Raw genomic sequence first — 18,989 nt, forward strand, 5'->3', positions numbered from 1 at the left:
CCTCTCAATGAGATCTTTTAAATTTGGCTTTTAAAATTTTCAATAACAGAACAGGCTCAAAGCGATCAAGCTAAATATCATCCCTCAGCCACTGCCCTACATGGCTCCATACCTCAATCCTCTGACAGAGAAAAGAAATCATCTAGGCCCTGTTACAAGTGTGGTAAAGAAGGGCACTGGGCCCGCTCATGCCCCTAGCCCAGGGCCCCTCTGGGTCCAAGTCCTAATTATGGCATAAAGGGACATTGGAAGGTAGACTGCCCTAATCCCCCTCTAGGGATCCAGACATGGCCTCCCAGTCCCAAGGAGGAGTTTGGACCCAGCTCTGCCCAGACTCCTCGGACTCACCACTGAAGACCAAAGGTGCCCAGGGCCCCAGGCCCCAACTCTCATCACCTCTACGGAGCCCAGGGTGACTTTCACAGTGGCAGGTAAGCCGATCTCTTTTCTTATCAACACTGCTGCTGCTAAGTCGCTTCAGTCACGTCTGACTCTGTGCGACCCCATGGACGGCAGCCCATGAGGCTCCCCCGTCCCTGGGATTCTCCAGGCAAGAACACTGGAGTGGGTTGCCATTTCCTTCTCCAATGCATGAAAGCTCCCAGTGACCCCATGGACTGCAGCCTACCAGGCTCCTCCGTCCATGGGATTTTCCAGGCAAGAGTACTTACCAACACAGGGGCCACCTATTCTGCCATGCCTGCTTATTCCAGAAAAACTGAAGTCTCTCAGATCTCTATTGTGGGGGTTGATAGTTTAGTGTCTACACCACAGATTACCAAACCTCTGCCTTGCACACTTCAAAATACCCCATTCTCTCATTTTGTCCTCATTATCCCAAAATGCCCCACTCCAATCCTTGGAAGGGATCTACTCTCCAAATTCAAGGCTTTCCTCACTATTCCAAATCTTTCTCCCAGACCTGGCCTGGCTACTGCTTCTCAAACCTACTATTTCCTCACCTCCCCCATTACCCTCCTTCTCCATAAACCCTATAGACTGGGATACTGATAACCCCTCCATTGCCTCCCACCATACTCCCATTTATATTCATCTAAAAGATTCAACAAAGTTTCCCAATCAACCTCAATACCCTATTTCCCAAATACATCAACAGGGATTAAGTCCATCATCTCTAAGCTGCTGTGTCAGTCTGTTGCGCCCTACTCACTCTCCTTATAACATGCCTATCCTTCTGTTAAAAAGACAAATGGCTCCTACCACCTGGTTCAAGACTTGAGACTTATTAGTGCTGCTGTTGTCTCCATTGACCCAGTAGTCCCAAATCCCTATACTCTTCTTTCCCTTATTTCTCCTTCTACCAACTATTTCACCATCCTGGACCTTAAGGATGGATTTTTCACCATCCTTTTACACCCAGACCCTCAAGATCTTTTCGCTTTTACCTGGACTGATCCAGACAGTCATCGCTCCCAACAATTAACGTGGACTGTCCTTCCCCAAGCATTTCATGATAGTCTTCATTTCTTTGGCCAAGCTTGGCCTCACACTTAACCTCTCTCAATCTTGCCCCAAGTTCTATCCTCCAATATGTAAATGATCTTCTCCTTTGTAGCCCCTCACTCATACATTCTCAGCGACATACAACTCCTCAACTTCCTAGCTGATTGGGGCTATCGAGTATCCCCTCCACCTCCCCTCCCTGAGGTCACCTATCTTGGAGTTCTCCTGTCACCAACAAAGAGACATATAACTACTGATAGCAAGCCCCTTATATCTGCCCTACATCAAAAATGGAAATTCTCTCCTTTTGGGGCTTGGCTGGGTATCTACACCTCTGGATCTCCAATTTTGCCCTCTTAGAACAACCCTTATATCAAGCTACCCAGGGGGATCTTTTGGAGCCTCTTGAGCCTAAGTCAAATGCCTGTTCAGCCTTTAATGCTCTAAAACAAGCTATTCTGTCAGCCCCAGCTTTAACACTGCCTGATCTTTCTCGCCCTTTTATACTCTACACTACTGAGAGACATAAAATTGCCCTAGGAGTCTTAGGACAGATGCAGGGCCCTTCCTTTCCCCCCACTGCTCACCTGTCAAAACAACTGGATACCACCATACAGGGATGGCCAGCCTGCCTGTGTGCTCTGGCCATAGCTACACTTCTCACTCAAGAAAGCAAAAAACTTACTTTTGGGACACCCATGGTCATTTGCTCACAACATGACCTTAAGGACTTAACTCTCACACAAGACCATGGCTCTTCTATCACCTTCTCGTATCCAACTAATTCATGTCACCCTCCTAGAATCTCCTGAGTTCTCTTTTGAATGCTGCCCTACTCTCAACCCCGCCATCCTCATCCCTAATTTTTCTGAGCCTCCAATTCACACTTGCAATGAGACATTAGAAGACTTGATACCTCATTCCTCTCATATCTCTTCAGCCCCTTTCAATAACCCTGATCTTACTTGATACATCTCTATTCCTCCTAACAACCAAACCTTCTCTATCACACTAATCCACAACCAACCCAAACAAGCAATTCAATTCATTCTCTTATTGATAAGCTTAGGAAGAGCAGCGGGGATTGGAACAGGGACAGCAGGGCTCACAACCTCTGTAAACTACTATCACAGTCTCTCTAAGGATCTTATTGAGAGCCAGAAGTAGCTGCTGGCCTTATCACTCTCCAGGGCCAACTAGACTCCCTGACAGCTGTGGTCCTTCAAACCAGAAGAGGATTAGACCTTCTCACAGCAGAAAAAGGAGGCCTTTGTCTTTTCATAGATGAAACCTGTTGCTTCTATGCCAATAAGTCAGTTCAGTTGCTCAGTCATGTCTGACTCTTTGCGATCCCATGAATCGCAGCATGCCAGGCTTCCCTGTCCATCACCAACTCCTGGAGTTTTCCCAAACTCATGTCCATCGAGTCAGTGATGCCATCCAGCCATCTCATCCTCTGTTGTCTCCTTCTCCTCCTGCCCCCAATCCCTTCCAGCATCAGGGTCTTTTCCAATGAGTCAACTCTTCGAATGAGGTGGCTAAAGTATTGGAGTTTCAGCTTCAGTATCAGTCCTTCCAGTGAACACCCAGGAATGATCTCCTTTATTGGATCTCCTTGCTGTCCAAGAGACTCTCAAGAGTCTTCTCCAATACCACAGTTCAATAAGTAGGGTGTTGCAAAGCAGGCAGCAAAGAATCTGACAAATAGGGCCTCAAGAATACATCAACATCTTAGTAAATCATGGGAAAACTGGTTAAGCAATTGGGATTGGATGCCATGGCTCCTACCTTTACTGGGTCCCCTTCTCATATTAACCCTTATTCTGACTTTCGGTCCCTGTCTAATGTGTCTTTTTTCAAAATGTGTCTTTTTTCTCCAGGACTGCCTATGAGTCTTCACCAGCCAGACTGTTCATGAGCTACTTCTAACTTGCTCCAATTATCACACACTTTGAGCTCACTCAGACTTCCCTTAACCCACATTCCAGCCTATTCTTATCTTACCCCATGACAACACCCCCAAACTGTTGCAGGAAGGGGGACCCCTTCCAGGGCCTGAAACTGGGCTCTTGTCTAACACTTGAAAATGAATTGTCCGAGGAGACACATGTGCTGACAAAGCAAGAGATTTTATTGGGAAAGGGCGCCTGGGCAGAGAGCAGTAGGGTAAGGGAACCCAGGAGAACAGCTCTGCCATATGGCTTGCAGTCTCGGGTTTTATGGTGATGGGATTAGTTTCCTGGTTGTCTTTAGCCAATCATTCGGACTCAGAGTTCTTCCTGGTGGTGCACGCCTTGTTCAGCCAAGATGGATGCCAGGGAGAAGGATTCTGGGAGGAGGTTGGAAATGTGGTATCTCCTTTTGACCTTTCCTGAACTCTTCCAGTTGGTGGAGGCTTATTAGTTCTGTGTTCCTTACCAGGACTTCCTATTGTAAAACAACTCATGAAAATGGTGCTTGGCCAAGGTGGGCAGTTTCAATCAGTGCGCTTCCCCTAACAAAACCAGTGCAAAGCAGATACAGAAGCCTGACCTTCAGCCCTTACCCTATATCAAAAAGGCTGCAACGTTAGGGTTCACAAGGGGCTCATAGCATATAGTTAAAATATGGCCCATTGTGGTGCCCTGACAAACAAGAGATGAAGTTACAGTGGCCACATTGCCCTGGGGGAATCCTGTTTTTCCTGAAGGCAATATCCTGTTTCTCCCTGCTGGTGCCAGTTTCTCAAGACTATGTGACCACCCAACTGTGAGACCCCTTCAACTACACGACCACAAGACTCCAGCTGCGGGCTAAAGATAAACTAAGGCCCCTTCCCTTTGGGGCACAATTATCCATAAATAAGGTATAAGAAGGGTTGTCTGTAAAGGGAGGGCATTGGTTTTTCTCTAAAGCCAGTTACTTACTTACTTTCTTTCTTCCTATAATGAATCTTTTTCTGCCTGAATGCCTGGCTTACTCTCTTTTTCTCCATGGTCACCTTACCCAACACTGCAAAGCTGAGCAGAGTAATTGAATCAACCCTAGCCCCTGAATCAACCAGCCCTGAAGCCCACCCCATCTCTGATTTCTGATTATGTCAGCCAATAAATTCCTTTATTACTTAAGCCATTGGAGTTTGGGGTCTCCTTTACCTGCATTTGAAAACATTTGAACTAATAAAGAATTCTTCATATCTCTTTAAAAGAAATCCTGAAATTTATCAGAACACCCGTGTTTTCATGCTTCCTGCCAAAAAAGTCAATCGAGAATAAATAAATGAATTTCTCTTTTATCAGGTGACAGGGAGGACCTCTGCCTATATCTAATGGTCCCACTTCAAGAAATGGAAGTTCACTGCATCCCAAGAATGTGAAAAACCCCTGGAATGAATTATTCTGAAAATGACAAAAGGAGAGGCAGAGGAAATGGGATGGCCCCCAGGCGGGTTTTTCTGTGCTTCCTTCATCTTTTGAGGGAGAATCAGCACTCATATTTGAACAGTTTCCAAGAGATCACTTTGGGGAACATCCATGTGTGAGTCAAGGTGGAGCACGACCCTGTCTCCTCCTCTACTGCAAAATATTCCTGGGTTCACCCTCCAGCTTTACTCCCCTAGAAAGTCAACAAAGGTGGAATGCCATCTGGCTGACTGAGAAACGCTGCTCCTGGGGTGAGAAATGCTTTCTCAGGTGGGGAGGCCTGGGAACCAACCATCTGCATTCCTGGAGGGAGGCCATCCTCCTGCAGCCCTGCTCCCGAATACTTTCTTTAGTGAGTTTCCCTGGTCCAGTGACTTCCCAGGAGGGAGGAGGAGACTGCCCAGCCCAGAGGGCTTCAAGGTCGACTCCACCGGATCTGAAGTCTCCGCCCTCCTCTGCTCAGCCCAGTGTCCTCTGAGGGCCCGGGCAGTGGGGGGAGTCAGAGTCCTCAGGAGGCCGACAGAAAGCTGGCTCCCTCCTGACCGTGCTGTCAGTGCCACTCTGTGTCAATTCACCCCCTCATTGTCTGCATTCCTGTCATGTCCTCTCCATCCCCACACCTCCCATTATGGCTCAGGCCCGGATGGATGGCTGAGACAGAATTCTTTTATTCTGAGTGTGATGCCATGTTTCTAGGCTCACACTTATTTAGTCCAACCGCCACATTGCTGCAGCGTGATCTTTCTGAAATTCCTAAGCTGCTTAAAAACCTTGGGGAGAAAGCCCTTGAACCCGCCCAGGGCCCCGCCCAGCCTGGTCCCTCCCTGCCTCCTCCAGTGATTCTCAATCTCCTGCCTGACCCAGCATTACCGGTTGGGGCACAGACTTGGATTACTGTGATTCTGAATGGCTTGCCTGCTCCCTCTGCCTGAAGTCAGTCCTGGAGGGAGGGGCCGGCACATTTCTAGAAGCCCCGGCCTCACCGTGGCCACGGCGCCTCTGCCCCTGAGCCCACACTCTCCTTCTGGTTGACATCCCACCGCGGACAAATTTCTCTCACACCCATTTTTAGTTTAATTTATTCATTGGCCCACTGGGTTTTCGTTCCTGCCTGGGCTTTCTTTAGTCATGACCAGTGAGGGCTACTCTTGCTTCCCTGTGTAGACTCTCACTTCCGGCTCACCCTCATTTTTATATGCCTTCCTCCCTCTACCACACAGGTGCCTTTGGCCTTACTTCTCTCAGATCCCTGGCGCCCAGCAGAGACCCCGACATTGGGCAAATCAGCTATGTGTGGGTGGAGCAGAACTGGATGAAGTCAAGGAAGGGAGAGGCCAGCTTGGGTCAGACAGTGTGGGAAGACCGCACGGAGGAGGAGGTCCTTGGTCTGAGAACTCTGAGATGCTTGGTGTTTCAAGGGTTTGAGGAGCTCACACATAACACTCCTTGCACAGGTTGGAATTGGTTATGGAATAGCACTGTTGAGATAAACCACACCTTTATCACCAGCAGGGACATGGACAATGAGTTGGGCATCACAGAGAGTTCATCATTTACCCACCCAGTCACAGGCTGCCTGTGCAACCGTGGGTCTTCCCTACAGGGTATGAAGGCATGGGCAGCTATCCCATAGAAGAAGTTGGCAAGGGGTCACCCAGACCCTTCCTCATCTGATTTCCTCTTTCCACTGATTTGGTGACCTCCGCTCAGACTTCACCCCAGTGTATGCCTGCTTCTCTTTTCTACCACTGAAATGTGCAATGCCACCTTTCCCCCAAATTTCTACAGATATCACACACGATTGTGCTGACCTTGGGATTCAAGATGTTCCACTACATCCCAGCTCAACCCATGATGGAAAATCTCCTCTAAAATGGGAGTGGGCAAACCACAGCCTGCAGAGCAAATCAAGGCTGAGGCCAGTTCTGTATATAACCTGTGAGCTGAGGAGGGCTTTTACATTTTTTAAAGGGTGAATAAATCAAAAGAAGCAGAATGTTTCATTGCCACATATGAAAAGTTCATGCAATTCAAATTTCTAAACTTGTAGGGAATGCAGCCTTGCAGATCACTTCCTTCTTGTCCAGGGTGGCTTTCATGCTCAAGAGGATGGTTGAGTGTTGAAGGAGACCAGATTGCCGGCTAAGCCTGAATTCCTACACTTATTATCTGGCTGTCATCCAGCCCTGCTCTAAGGATTTCCGGTTCTTTAATTTCCCAGTGGCTGAGTATCGGAGATCTTCCTCCTCACCCCGTCTTCAGGGCCTTCTTCCTTTCTCCCCTAGCCTCTTCACACCCCAGAGATGTCCCAGAACATCCTAGTTTTTCTCTCTTGTGGAGTGTATAATTTTTTTTTTTACAACCTACAAGGAAGTCAGAGTATCTTTCATATAAAATAAGCAATTTCAACTGTAAAAAGTAGGTCCCCGGTAAGATGCTTGCTCACACAGCATGTCAGTCCACTCACTTTCCTTTATGCAAACTCCTCGATGTTTCTTGATGATGTGCATTTAGTTTATTATTTGCCTTCACCATTTTTAAGACAACAGAAAGGGAATTTTTTTCCCGCTTTGGATTTTATTCACCTAAAAAGCAACTGAAGAAAAGGGATGGCATGTCTGATGCAAGGAAGCGAAATTATAAGTGAAATTATGTAAAAAGAAAATAAAGTTCCTGATCAACATAGATATCAGTTCAGTTCAGTCGCTCAGTCGTGTCTAACTCTTTGTGACCCCCTGAACCACAGCACACCAGGCCTCCCTGTCCATCACCAATTCCCAGAGTCTACCCAAACCCATGTCCATTGAGTTAGTGATATACTGACTCTGAAAAAACTGGAAGCTGACGGCAGATGTCATCTGAAAATGCTCAGCCTTGATGGGTACACAAAATAATTACAATGGCAAGAAAAATCAAAAGGCACAGGACAAGAAGAACAAATATTTTGACATGAGAAACGATCCAGGCTTTGAGTCGGAGGAGCGCCTTGAAGGCAGAGTTTCTCTCCGCCTCTTTCAGGTCTTGCTTTTGCTTTGCAACCTGCAGCCGTACCTTGTCCAGGTAGCGCCTCTGACCTTCTCCATGGGCGCCACCCCCCATCTGCAGGAGCATCTGTGCATCAAAGAAGAGCTCGTTGGTGAGGAAGGCACTCTGGTGCTCCCGCTCCAGCCCCTCGATCACAGCCATCAGCTGGGCCAGCTGCTCTCTCTGCTCATCCCCCAAGGCCCGGTTGTTGAAGGCACAGTACCTCCGCCCGCACTCCCGGACCAGGCGCCTCAGCCTGAGGTTGTCTGTGTTTGCCACGTACTCATCCAAGGATCCGCCCTCTAAGTCTTCCTTGTGGGTGAAGAGGATGACCATGTATCTCTCAGCTCCTGCCCCAAAGACCTCCTTCACCCTGGTCACGGCCACCACGTCCTGCTCGGTGAAGCGCCCCAGCTGGGTCACCAGCAGCAGCACGTGGGGCCCTGGCACCGACAGCAGGTAACAGGCTCCGATATTCTCATACACCTCTTGATCCTGGGCCTCGGCCTCGAAGATGGGGGGCGTGTCCACCACCACGATGCTCCTCCCATTCCACATGCCTGTTGCCCTCTGACACTTCCTGGTCACTGCCTGGGACCCCAGCTTGGACTCAAACACCGGCTGGCAGAGGATGCTGTTCCCGGTGGCACTTCTCCCACTGCCTGTTTTCCCTACCAGGATGATCCTTAATGAGGAGGAAGGTTCAAAGCCCTGATGTTCTATTCCGCCTGTTAAAAAAAGAATTTTCTTGTTTTACCATGGTAGTGATTCTTTTTTTTTTTTTTCTTTAATTTAAAATTTTTATTTACTCTTGAAGTAGATAACGAGCTGGCTTAAAACTCAACATTCAGAAAACTAACATCATGGCACTGGTCCCACCACTTCATGGCAAATCGATGGGGAAACAATGGAAACAGCCAGAAATTTTATTTTCTTGGGCTCCAAAATCACTGCAGATGGTGACTTCAGCCATGAAATTAAAAGATGTTTGCTCCTTGGAAGAAAAGCTATGACAAACCTAGACAGTGTGTTAAAAAGCAGAGACATCACTATGCCAACAAAGGTCTGTTTAGTCAAAACTATGATTTTCCCAGTAGTCCTGTATAGATGTGAGAGTTGGACCATAAAGAAGACTGAGCACCAAAGATTTGATGCTTTCGAACTGTGGAGAAGACTCTTGAGAGTTGCTTGGACTGCAAGGAGATCAAACCAGTCAATCCTAAAGGAGATCAACTCTGCATATTCATTGGAGGGACTGATACTGAAGCTGAAACTCCAATACTTTGGCCACCCGCTGCAAAGAAGAGCTGACTCAGTAGAAAAGACCCTGATGTTGGGAAAGACTGAAGGCAGGAGGAGAAGAGGACAACAAAGGATGAGATGGTTGGATGGCATCATGGACTCAGTGGACTTGAGTTTGAGTAAACTCCGGGAGATGGTGAAGGACAGGGAAGCTTGGTGTTCTGCAGTCCATGGGGTTTCAGAGGAGGACATGACTGAGCGAATGAGCAACAACAAGCTGATGAGCATTGTTGTTTCAGTTTCAGGTGTACAGCAAAGTGATTCAGTCATTCCTATGTGTCTATCTATTTTTTTTCAAATTCTTTTCCTATTTAGATTATTTAGAATACTGAGCAGAGTTCTCTGTGCCATACAGAAGGTCTTTGTTGGTAGATTTGTCTTTGTTAGTGATTCTTAAGATTTTTCTATCACTGACTTTTTGTGGTATCTCATGAAAGCTATGGACCTCTCTCTGCCAAACAGTGATATGAAAATCGTACAGATGTTTGCATACAAATTTAGGTTGCTCTTGACTGGTAGGAAGCCCACATTGGGAGCCCAAGCTTGGACCCATACCCAAAAGCCAGAACAGCTACACTATGAAGGATGCTCCAAGGACTTCTTCAGGACCAATGAAACACAGATTTTTGGAAAGAAAAATGATCCTTTGCTTTTCCCATGATGTTACTTAGGCCAGTTTCATGCTAATCTCAGGTGAAATTACAAGGAGGTGAGGATAAATCATAAACAAGAAAATATTATCATCTGCTTTTCACCCACTAGTTCCCAGGCACACAGACTGCTCATCACAGTCATCTGAACCCTGGGAGTAAAGGAAGTCTCAGATGTTAGAGTCTCAGTGACTTCCCACTGAGGACCAGCTGAATGTCCCTGGGTTTCTGCTCTTAGGGTAGGGATTTGAATATTGGAAAGTGAGCTTGTGGTTAATGTCAGGGACAGAGTCTGACAGATGATCCTGGATGGGTGGCTGAAGAAGAGATGATAAGAACATTCAGTTCAGTTCAGTTCAGTCACTCAGTAGTGTCTGACTCTTTGCAACCCCATGAATTGCAGCACGCCAGGCCTCCCTGTCCATCACCAACTCCCGGAGTTCATCCAAACTCACGTTCATCGAGTCGGTGATGCCATCCAGCCATCTCATCCTCTGTTGTCTCCTTCTCCTCCTGTCCCCAATCCCTCCCATCATCAGAGTCTTCTCCAATTAGTCAACCCTTTGCATGAGGTGGCCAAAGTACTGGAGTTTCAGCTTCAGCATCATTCCTTCCAAAGAAATCCCAGGGCTGATCTCCTTCAGAATGCACTGGTTGGATCTCCTTGAAGTCCATGGGACTCTCAAGAGTCTTCTCCAACACCACAGTTCAAAAGCATCAATTTTTCGGCGCTCATCTTTCTTCACAGTCCAACTCTCACATCCATACATGACCACAGGAAAAACCATAGCCTTGACTAGATGAACCTTTGTTGGCAAAGTAATGTCTCTGCTTTTCAATATGCTATCTAGGTTGGTCATAACTTTCTTTCCAAGGAGTAAGTGTCTTTTAATTTCATGGCTGCAATCACCATCTTCAGTGATTTTGGAGCCCCCCAAAATAAAGTCTGACACTGTTTCCACTGTTTCCCCATCTATTTCCCATGAAGTGATGGGACTTGATCATGATCTTCGTTTTCTGAATGTTGAGCTTTAAGCCAACTTTATCATTCTCCACTTTCACTTTCATCAAGAGGCTTTTGAGTTCCTCTTCACTTTCTGCCATAAGGGTGGTGTCATCTGCATATCTGAGGTTATTGATATTTCTCCTGGCAATCTTGATTCCAGCGTGTGTTTTTCCAGCCCAGTGTTTCTCATGATGTACTCTGCATATAAGATAAATAAGCAGGGTGACAATATACAGCCTTGACGTACTCCTTTTCCTATTTGGAACCAGTCTGTTGTTCCATGTCCAGTTCTAACTGTTGTTTCCTGACCTGCATACAGGTTTCTCAAGAGGCAGGTCAGGTGGTCTGGTATTCCCATCTCTTTCAGAATTTTCCACAGTTTATTGTGATCCACATAGTCAAAGGCTTTGGCATAGTCAATAAAGCAGAAATAGATGTTTTTCTGGAACTCTCTTGCTTTAACAATACATATTTTGGAAAGATCATTCATGTGGCTGATAGAATTACAGGAAATTATAACAAAAGTGGTGTTGGTGAGGGTCAGTCTGTACCAAGAGCTAAGTCTTCTAGTGATGAAGAGAGTGAGAATGCAAGGATTTCTGGAGTTCTTATAAGCCCAAATGAATTAAATTCATTTTAGGCTCCTAAAATCTGTTATTTTACTCCTTTTACTCTATGTTGGTCTTGCCTTTGCTTAAGGATTCTGGATTTTTTTCAAACATGATTACTAAATCTCTGTGGGGGAAATTTGGGCTTCCCAGGTGGCGCTAGTGGTAAAGAAGCAGCCTGCCAATACAGAAGATGCAAGAGACCCAGGTTTGATTCCTGGGCCAGGAAGATCCCCTGGAGGAGGGCATAGGAACTCATTCCAGTATTGTTGCCTGGAAAATCCCATGGACAGAGGAGCCTGGTGAGCTACAGTCCCAGAGGGTCACCAAGAGTCAGACACAATTGAAATGACTTAGCACGCAAACATGGGGAACCTGCCCTCTTTTCAGCTGAGCACAGGTAGGGAAAGACATTTTGGTTCCAAATCTCCTGACTTCTGACTTGAAATTTTGTTTTCACATTTCCCATACATCACCACGCAGGGCAGAGCTTCACACTTGGGTGTGTGGGCTATGCTGATGGCAGGGAAGATAAACAACAAGATGAAAGTGAAAGTCACTCGGTTGTGTCCTACTCTTTGCAACCCCATGGACTATACTCGGGCTGCCCTTGTGGCTCAGCTGGTAAAGAATCTGCCTGCAATACAGGAGACCTGGGTTTGATCCCTAGGTTGGGAAGATCCCCTGGAGAAGGGAAAGGAGTATACAGTCCATGGAATTCTCCAGGCCGGAATAATGGACTGGCTAGTTATTCCATTCTCCAGTGGATCATCCCAACCCAGGGATTGAACTAAGCTCTTCCTCATTGCAGGTGGATTCTTTACCAGCTGAGCCACCAGGGAAGCCCAAAGAACATGATAGCCAACTTTTTCTTCTGCAGTTTAAAATAATTGGTTTCTCTTCTGTCTCAGTATTTGAGGTCAGGGAGTGGAGGAGGGAAGACAGTGATTTTCCCCTGGTGTCCAGAGAGCATGAGAATTTGGAGGGTTTCTTACCTTCAGCCATGGTTCCGTATCTGCTCCTCTGAAGCCCTTCCATTAGTTTCTGGAATAAAAAGAAGAAAGGAATAAAAGCAAGTGTCCTTATAGGAGTTGGTCCAACCAGTCCATTCTGAAGGAGATCAGCCCTGGATGTTCTTTGGAAGGAATGATGCTGAAGCCAGTACTTTGGCCACCTCATGCGAAGAGTTGACTCATTGGAAAAGACTCTGATGCTGGGAGGGATTGAGGGCAGGAGGAGAAGGGGATGACAGAGGATGAGATGGCTGGATGGCATCACTGACTCGATGGACATGAGTTTGAGTGCACTCTGGGAGATGGTGACGGACATGGAGGCCTGGCGTGCTGCGATTCATGGGGTTGCAAAAAGTCAGACAGGACTGATGGACTGAACTGAACTGAACTGAACTGAAGGCCTGAGAACACCTGCAATTTAGACAGCCAAAAATAATTATCTTTACATGAGTCATTTCCATTGCTAACTTTCTAACTTATATTTTGCTTTCAAATACCCATATATAACTTTAAGCAAGACAGGTGATGCTAGGTTGTGCTAACATAGTGAGCTCTTGCTATTCTTCCTCCTTCTGCAGGAAAGCAAGAAATGTTTGAATACACATTAGTTGATTATCTCCCTTCAAGCTGAAAAGGCATGAAATAAAGAAAGCCTTCTTCTAGGAATGAGAAGTCGGACTTTTTATTAGTTTATTATTAGAATCAAGGTAGGCAAACTTGTTAGACTAGACAATAAAAGTTGCCTTACTGTAAATGAATAGTGGTTTGTTTGAAGTACTGGGCATTTCCAGTCCCAGAAACTCTTTGTATCAGACGGACATCCCAGTGGCAAAGAGGAAAGTACAATGCACCTTCCAGTGGGAGTGTGGAATTGGGGTCCAGGGCTCCTTTGAGGATGGACATGAGAGGGAGAAGGGGAAGAGGCCCGAACATAGTCACCATCCTCCCTTCCTCTGAGCAGCTGGGGGAAGAGAAACTGGTGCCCTGACTGAGGGACAGAAGCAACATTAGGGACAAATTCAGGATAAAGTCATTGCCTGCTCAGTTTTAAATCAAATGTCTTTAAATCAATAACCACTGTAAAAAATCCTAGTCGATGTCACCAGAAATTAGCAAAACCGTGGAGATAAAGGTTTCATTCAGCTGAGGCATGCTATTGTGCCATTCTTCTTGGTGCTAGAAAAGATAATTGTGCATTAGAAAAGGCAAGCCTGCAATATGCAAGTATAATTAAATGAACTCTGAGCCTGTATTTTATTTCGTCAATGTTAAAGATTATGCAGTCTTGAAACAAACATTTTAAGGAGAGAAATACACAGAGGAATGAAATGAATGCCCACCATTTGCAATGAACAAATCTCAGCATTTTGGCATTGTTATTGCTGCTATTCTGTTGGACTTAAAACATTAAAAGAACATCACACATATAGCTCCATTTCTTTATTTTCTGACTACTCCACTTCCCAGTCTCATTCTCACTCTTCCTTTCAGAGGTAATCAGTATTCCGAAGTGTTTATGTCTCTTTCTCAATTGTGTATTTACACTTGTACATACACATCGGTCTATAGTTAAGATATAGTACTTTTTGGTATTTTCATCTTTTATGGAAGTGACATTATTTATGTAATATTTTATCTAATTCTTTCTTAACAAACATTTGGTGTTCCAAATACATCCTTGCTACTACCAAGAGTGCTGCAGAAGAGTCCTGCACACATCTTGTACACGTGACAATCTCTGGGATGGACTGCTTCCACCTGACTAGATGTTGCCAAGTCCGACTCCAGTAGACTTGTGCTATCAGGCTGGCTGTGAGCATCCCTCAAGTCTTCACTTACACTTGGTAATACTAGATTTTTAATTTTTTGGTTACCCTTTTGGGCATACATTAGAATGTCTAATGTCTTAATTGGTTTAAACTTGCATTTTATTGATTAACATTGAATTCAGAATGGTTTTCTTAACTGATTTGCTTATTTAGGTTGATTCTGGTATTACTACCTTTTTTACATTTTTCTATTCACACAGTCAGGATGCATAGAAATGGTCCCCATTAGGGAAACCATCCCTTGTCACACTGTCAGAATATATTAAGATAACTTCCTTCCTTTCCTTTTTCTCCCATACCCGTTTCCCTTCCTTCAGCCCCAGAAGAGCATTTTCCTCACCACTTTTTCCCACATGCTGTCCTTGTCTCTGATAAATTATACTCAGTTCAGTTCAGTTCAGTCGCTCAGTCATGTCTGACTCTTTGCGACCCCATGAATCGCAGCATGCCAGGCCTCCCTGTCCATCACCAACTCCCGGAGTTCACTCAAACTTGAGTCCATCAAGTCGGTGATGCCATCCAGCCATCTTATCCTCTGTCGTCCCCTTCTCCTCCTGCCCCCAATCCCTCCCAGCATCAGAGTCTTTTCCAATGAGTCAACTCTTCGCATGAGGTGGCCAAAGTACTGGAGTTTCAGCTTCAGCATCATTCCTTCCAAAGAACACCCAGGGCTGATCTCCTTCAGAATGGACTGGTTGGATCTCCTTGCAGTCCAAGGGACTCTCAAGAGTCTTCTCCAACACCACAGTTCAAAAGCATCAATTCTTCGGTGCTCAGCTTTCTTCACAGTCCAACTCTCACATCCATACATGACCACAGGAAAAACCATAGCCTTAACTAGATGGACCTTTGTTGGCAAAATAATGTCTCTGCTTTTGAATATGCTATCTAGATTGGTCATAACTTTCTTTCCAAGGAGTGAGCATCTTTTAATTTCATGGCTGCAGTCACCATCTGCAGTGATTTTGGAGCCCCAAAAAATAAAGTCTGACACTGTTTCCACTGTTTCCCTGTCTATTTGCCATGAAGTGATGGGTCCAGATGACATGATCTTCGTTTTCTGAATGTTGAGCTTTAAGCCAACTTTTTCACTCTCCACTTTCACTTTCATCAAGAGGCTTTTTAGTTCCTCTTCACTTTCTGCCATAAGGGTGGTGTCATCTGCATATCTGAGGTTATTGATATTTCTCCCGGCAATCTGATTCCAGAATGTGTTTCTTCCAGCCCAGCATTTCTCATGATGTATTCTGCATAGAAGTTAAATAAGCAGGGTGACAATATACAGCCTTGATGTACTCCTTTTCCTATTTGGAACCAGTCTGTTGTTCCATGTCCAGTTCTAACTGTTGCTTCCTGACCTGCATACAGGTTACTCAAGAGGCAGGTCAGGTGGCTTTTGCTAAAACTGAACAAATTCTCTGACATCGTTTCTACCTCAGATGAGATTTTCTATATAATGGAATGAGTATATCAATGTGGTAAAAATGATGAAGATAGTGGTGACAATGTTGATGAACTTTACCATCATAATAAATCTCTGTGCATTTATTTTAATTTTAAAGTTTCTTTTATGTCCATTATTTTAATTGTTCTTCAAAATTCCCTATGATGTGACCAAGATAGGTATTAACTTTTCTATTAAAATATTGGGAAACTGAACCTTAACTGCTCTGCCCATGATCACACAACTGCCATGGGGCTAAGAGCAAAAAATGACACATTTTGCCTGCATATTCTCTTAGATTTATCAGGGCAGAAAAGTGATTATAAAGTCAACCAGCCTCTTGAAACATCACATACCATGTTGCCATCCCTGGTCAGGACAAAACTGAAGCAACAGGCTGGAAGCTTGCCCTAAAGCCAACAAAGAGAAGTGTATTGCAAAATTTGAGGTGCATTTTTTAAAAAATTCAAACATAAAATTGCAGGGGACAGAAGTTGCTCAGAAAGGAAGGATTTCAGTTTTAAATGATCTTGTGTTTTTCTGTGGCTTGATGATCAGTGTGACCCAGATGGAGCTCTGGGGCTGCCACAAAATGCCATCAAATTTCCGGTTGGTGAGCAGAGGTGCAACACCGTCCTCCTGAACCATCTTCTTAGTGGGTCAGGCTGCCGAGGAGACACATCCCACTGAAGAATGGATTTTTTTTTTTTTTGGGTGGATATTAATAAATACCAAAGTGTCCAGAGACAGGTCAGAAAGGATATTAATGGAGATGCTGAAATGACAGGATATTAAAAGGACTGAATCAAGCCTAGGAAGACATCTGGAAGTAGTGTAAACCTGAAGCAATGTGACACGTGTCAATTGCAGAGTAGACAAAAGCGGAAAAATGAAGAATGGAGGCAGATTTCTTCTCCACAAAGAAGATCTTAATCCTCCCCAAACGGGATCAGGAATCATGATAGAGACGATGTGCAAGCAGAGATTATAAGGGTATCTGACAGGAACAGCAGGAGGAGCTAACTTAGGGAGGAGGCTGAAGCAAATGAATATCATATACCTTCTGATCTTTAAATTGGACTAAACTGATATAATCTTGACAATACATTATTCTATCAAACCATAGGAAAGCGGGCTGTCTCATGTATGCTGTTTCTGGAAAGGTAAAAATATTTTTCATTTTTCCTCATTCATGAGTCTCTCCTTCCCGGTGTGCCCCAGTCCCTCTGTTTCCTGGCATCGCTGGTTTCACAGTTTAGCATCATAATTTCATAACACAGCTCTCACAGGGGGTTGACAGCAGACCAAGGATGGTTCCTGTACACTCTGGAGTCTCTCTGCCATAGAATCGAGTTCTACATCGTGTCGCAGGAAACGTGTGGTGTCTCTGGGGGAGAATGGGGTGGCTTTCAGAAGATCAAGGTCTTGGAACAATGTCCACTGAGAGGTTTCATTGGGAACACGTGACTCAGCGAGAGTACTCTTCCTGTGGAGCCCTAGGAATGGATTCCTGCACCCTGCCATCTCTGAGAGGTGGTGCTTGTTACGGATGGGCCGGGGGTGGTATTGGAGAAGTTAAGAAGGTAAAACTTAAGATGTTCGCTCTACCTACTTAGGGCACCTTGTAAATTTGAGTTTTTCTCATCTGTCAAATGAAAGAGACTATTAGTGAAGCTCTGTGAAACCCTGTGAAGCTTGTGAAAATCAAAGGAGCTAAGAAGTAGGCCACGACACGGAAAAGATCGCAGCCCTGTGGAAAGCGATAGGCTATGAACGCGGAGTGAGCCGTTCCCAAACCCGCTTCAGTCGCACTGGGAACCCGCTGTTGTACATAACGCTCTCTATGGGCGCCGGGTTTCACTGACAGGCGAGCCCAGAGGCATGGATCCGGTGTGAGGTCGCACCAGAAGTCAGTAGCCCTGATTGAACTGCTGGCTCCAGACGCCCTCCCCAGCCCCAGCTCCCCTCCTGCTTTGCTCCTCGCCGCTCACCCCCCGGTCTCCCCAGAACCCCGGGACCCCCGCCAGTGTCCCCTTACCAGGCGCGGTGCAGCGGGCTGGGTGCGGGCGGGTCGGCGAGAGCGCGCGGCAGAAGGTTGCAGGGCACGACTGTAGGATAAGAAAGAAAGTGGGGCTAACGGAGGGCGCCCCCTGTCCCCTCTGGGCGGGGAGAAACTGCTGCCCGCCGAAACTCGAGAGCACTGGGTTCAGAGCGTGCGCCACCCCCCGCCCCTCAGCCTCTACTCCCCAACCCCGACTGCACTCAGGGATGCTTCCTGTCAGAGACCGCGAGCGCCTCGCCCCCTCTCATTTCCTCTTTAAGACGTGAGAGAAGAAAAGAACTGATGCTTGGATTGTGAGAGAACAAAATATGGACCCCCGCCAACTCCCCGTCCCTCACCCCCTCGTTGCTAAAGCCCACTGGTTGCCTCCGTAGGAGTGTTTGGTTATGCGGAGAACTTCTTTACCCTCAGTGCAAAGCTGGAGCAAGGTGCAGAACAGGATAGAACGGAACCCTCTTCCTTTCCAGAAACTCCGCAGAACTGGGGGTCAGAGAGCCACTGTCCTTGTCTTTTGTTTTTGGGGTAGAAGTTTCTGTTCTTAGGGAGTGTGCGTGTGTGTGTGTGATTTTTGAGGAGTGGTAGGCAGTTCTTTTTGACTGTGTGGGTCACAACAAACTCTGAAAAATTCTTCAAGAGATGAGAATACCAGACCATCTTATTTGTCTCCTGAAAACTGATGTTTTTGAATTGTGGTGCTGGTATGTGGGTCAAGAAGCAACAGTTAAAACTGGACATGAAACAACTGACTGGTTCAAAATTGGGAAAGGAATATGTCAAGGCTGTATATTGTCACCTGCTTATTTAACTTATGTGCAGAATGTGCTGTGCTTTGCTTAGTTGCTCTGTCCTGTCTGACTTTTTGCAACCCCATGAACTGAAGCCCACCAGGCTCCTCTGTCCATGGGGATTTCCAGGCAGGAATACTGGAGTGCGTTGCCATGCCCTCCTCCAGGAGATCTTCCCAATCCAGGGACTGAGCCCAGCTCTCCCTCATTGTAGGTGGATTCTTTACCATCTGAGTCACCAGGGAAGCCCAAGGATACTGGCGTAGGTAACCTATCCCTTCTCCAGGGGAACTTCCTCAGCCAGGAATTGAACTGGTGTCTCCTATGTTGCCACGGTAGAGTCTGCCTGCAATGTGGGAGACCCGTGTGTGATCCTTGGGTTGGGAAGATCCCCTGGAGAA

General features: G+C 46.0%; 1 protein-coding gene across 1 annotated transcript; it reads right to left on the reverse strand.

The window, feature by feature from the left end:
- Positions 1-7,719: 7,719 nt before the first annotated feature.
- On the reverse strand, positions 7,720-17,978 carry LOC113891015 (GTPase IMAP family member 5-like). The gene is made up of 3 exons (XM_027538622.1): positions 17,780-17,978; positions 12,451-12,499; positions 7,720-8,617 (listed from the first exon to the last, which is right to left on the reverse strand). Exons 2-3 carry the CDS (start codon positions 12,491-12,493, stop codon positions 7,734-7,736), a joined length of 927 nt encoding a protein of 308 aa, XP_027394423.1. The 5' UTR covers positions 12,494-12,499; positions 17,780-17,978; the 3' UTR covers positions 7,720-7,733.
- Between the last annotated feature and the right edge of the window lie 1,011 nt (positions 17,979-18,989).

This window comes from Bos indicus x Bos taurus, chromosome 4 (assembly GCF_003369695.1).
Source record: "Bos indicus x Bos taurus breed Angus x Brahman F1 hybrid chromosome 4, Bos_hybrid_MaternalHap_v2.0, whole genome shotgun sequence".
Classification (NCBI taxonomy): Eukaryota; Metazoa; Chordata; class Mammalia; order Artiodactyla; family Bovidae; genus Bos; species Bos indicus x Bos taurus.

Coding starts and splice junctions, on each gene's coding strand:
- LOC113891015 (XM_027538622.1), bottom strand. CDS start 12,493: ATGGAAGGGCTTCAGAGGAGCAGATACGGAACCATGGCTGAAG. Junction 8,618..12,450: donor ATACGGAACCATGGCTGAAG/GTAAGAAACCCT, acceptor TTTTTTTAACAG/GCGGAATAGAACATCAGGGC.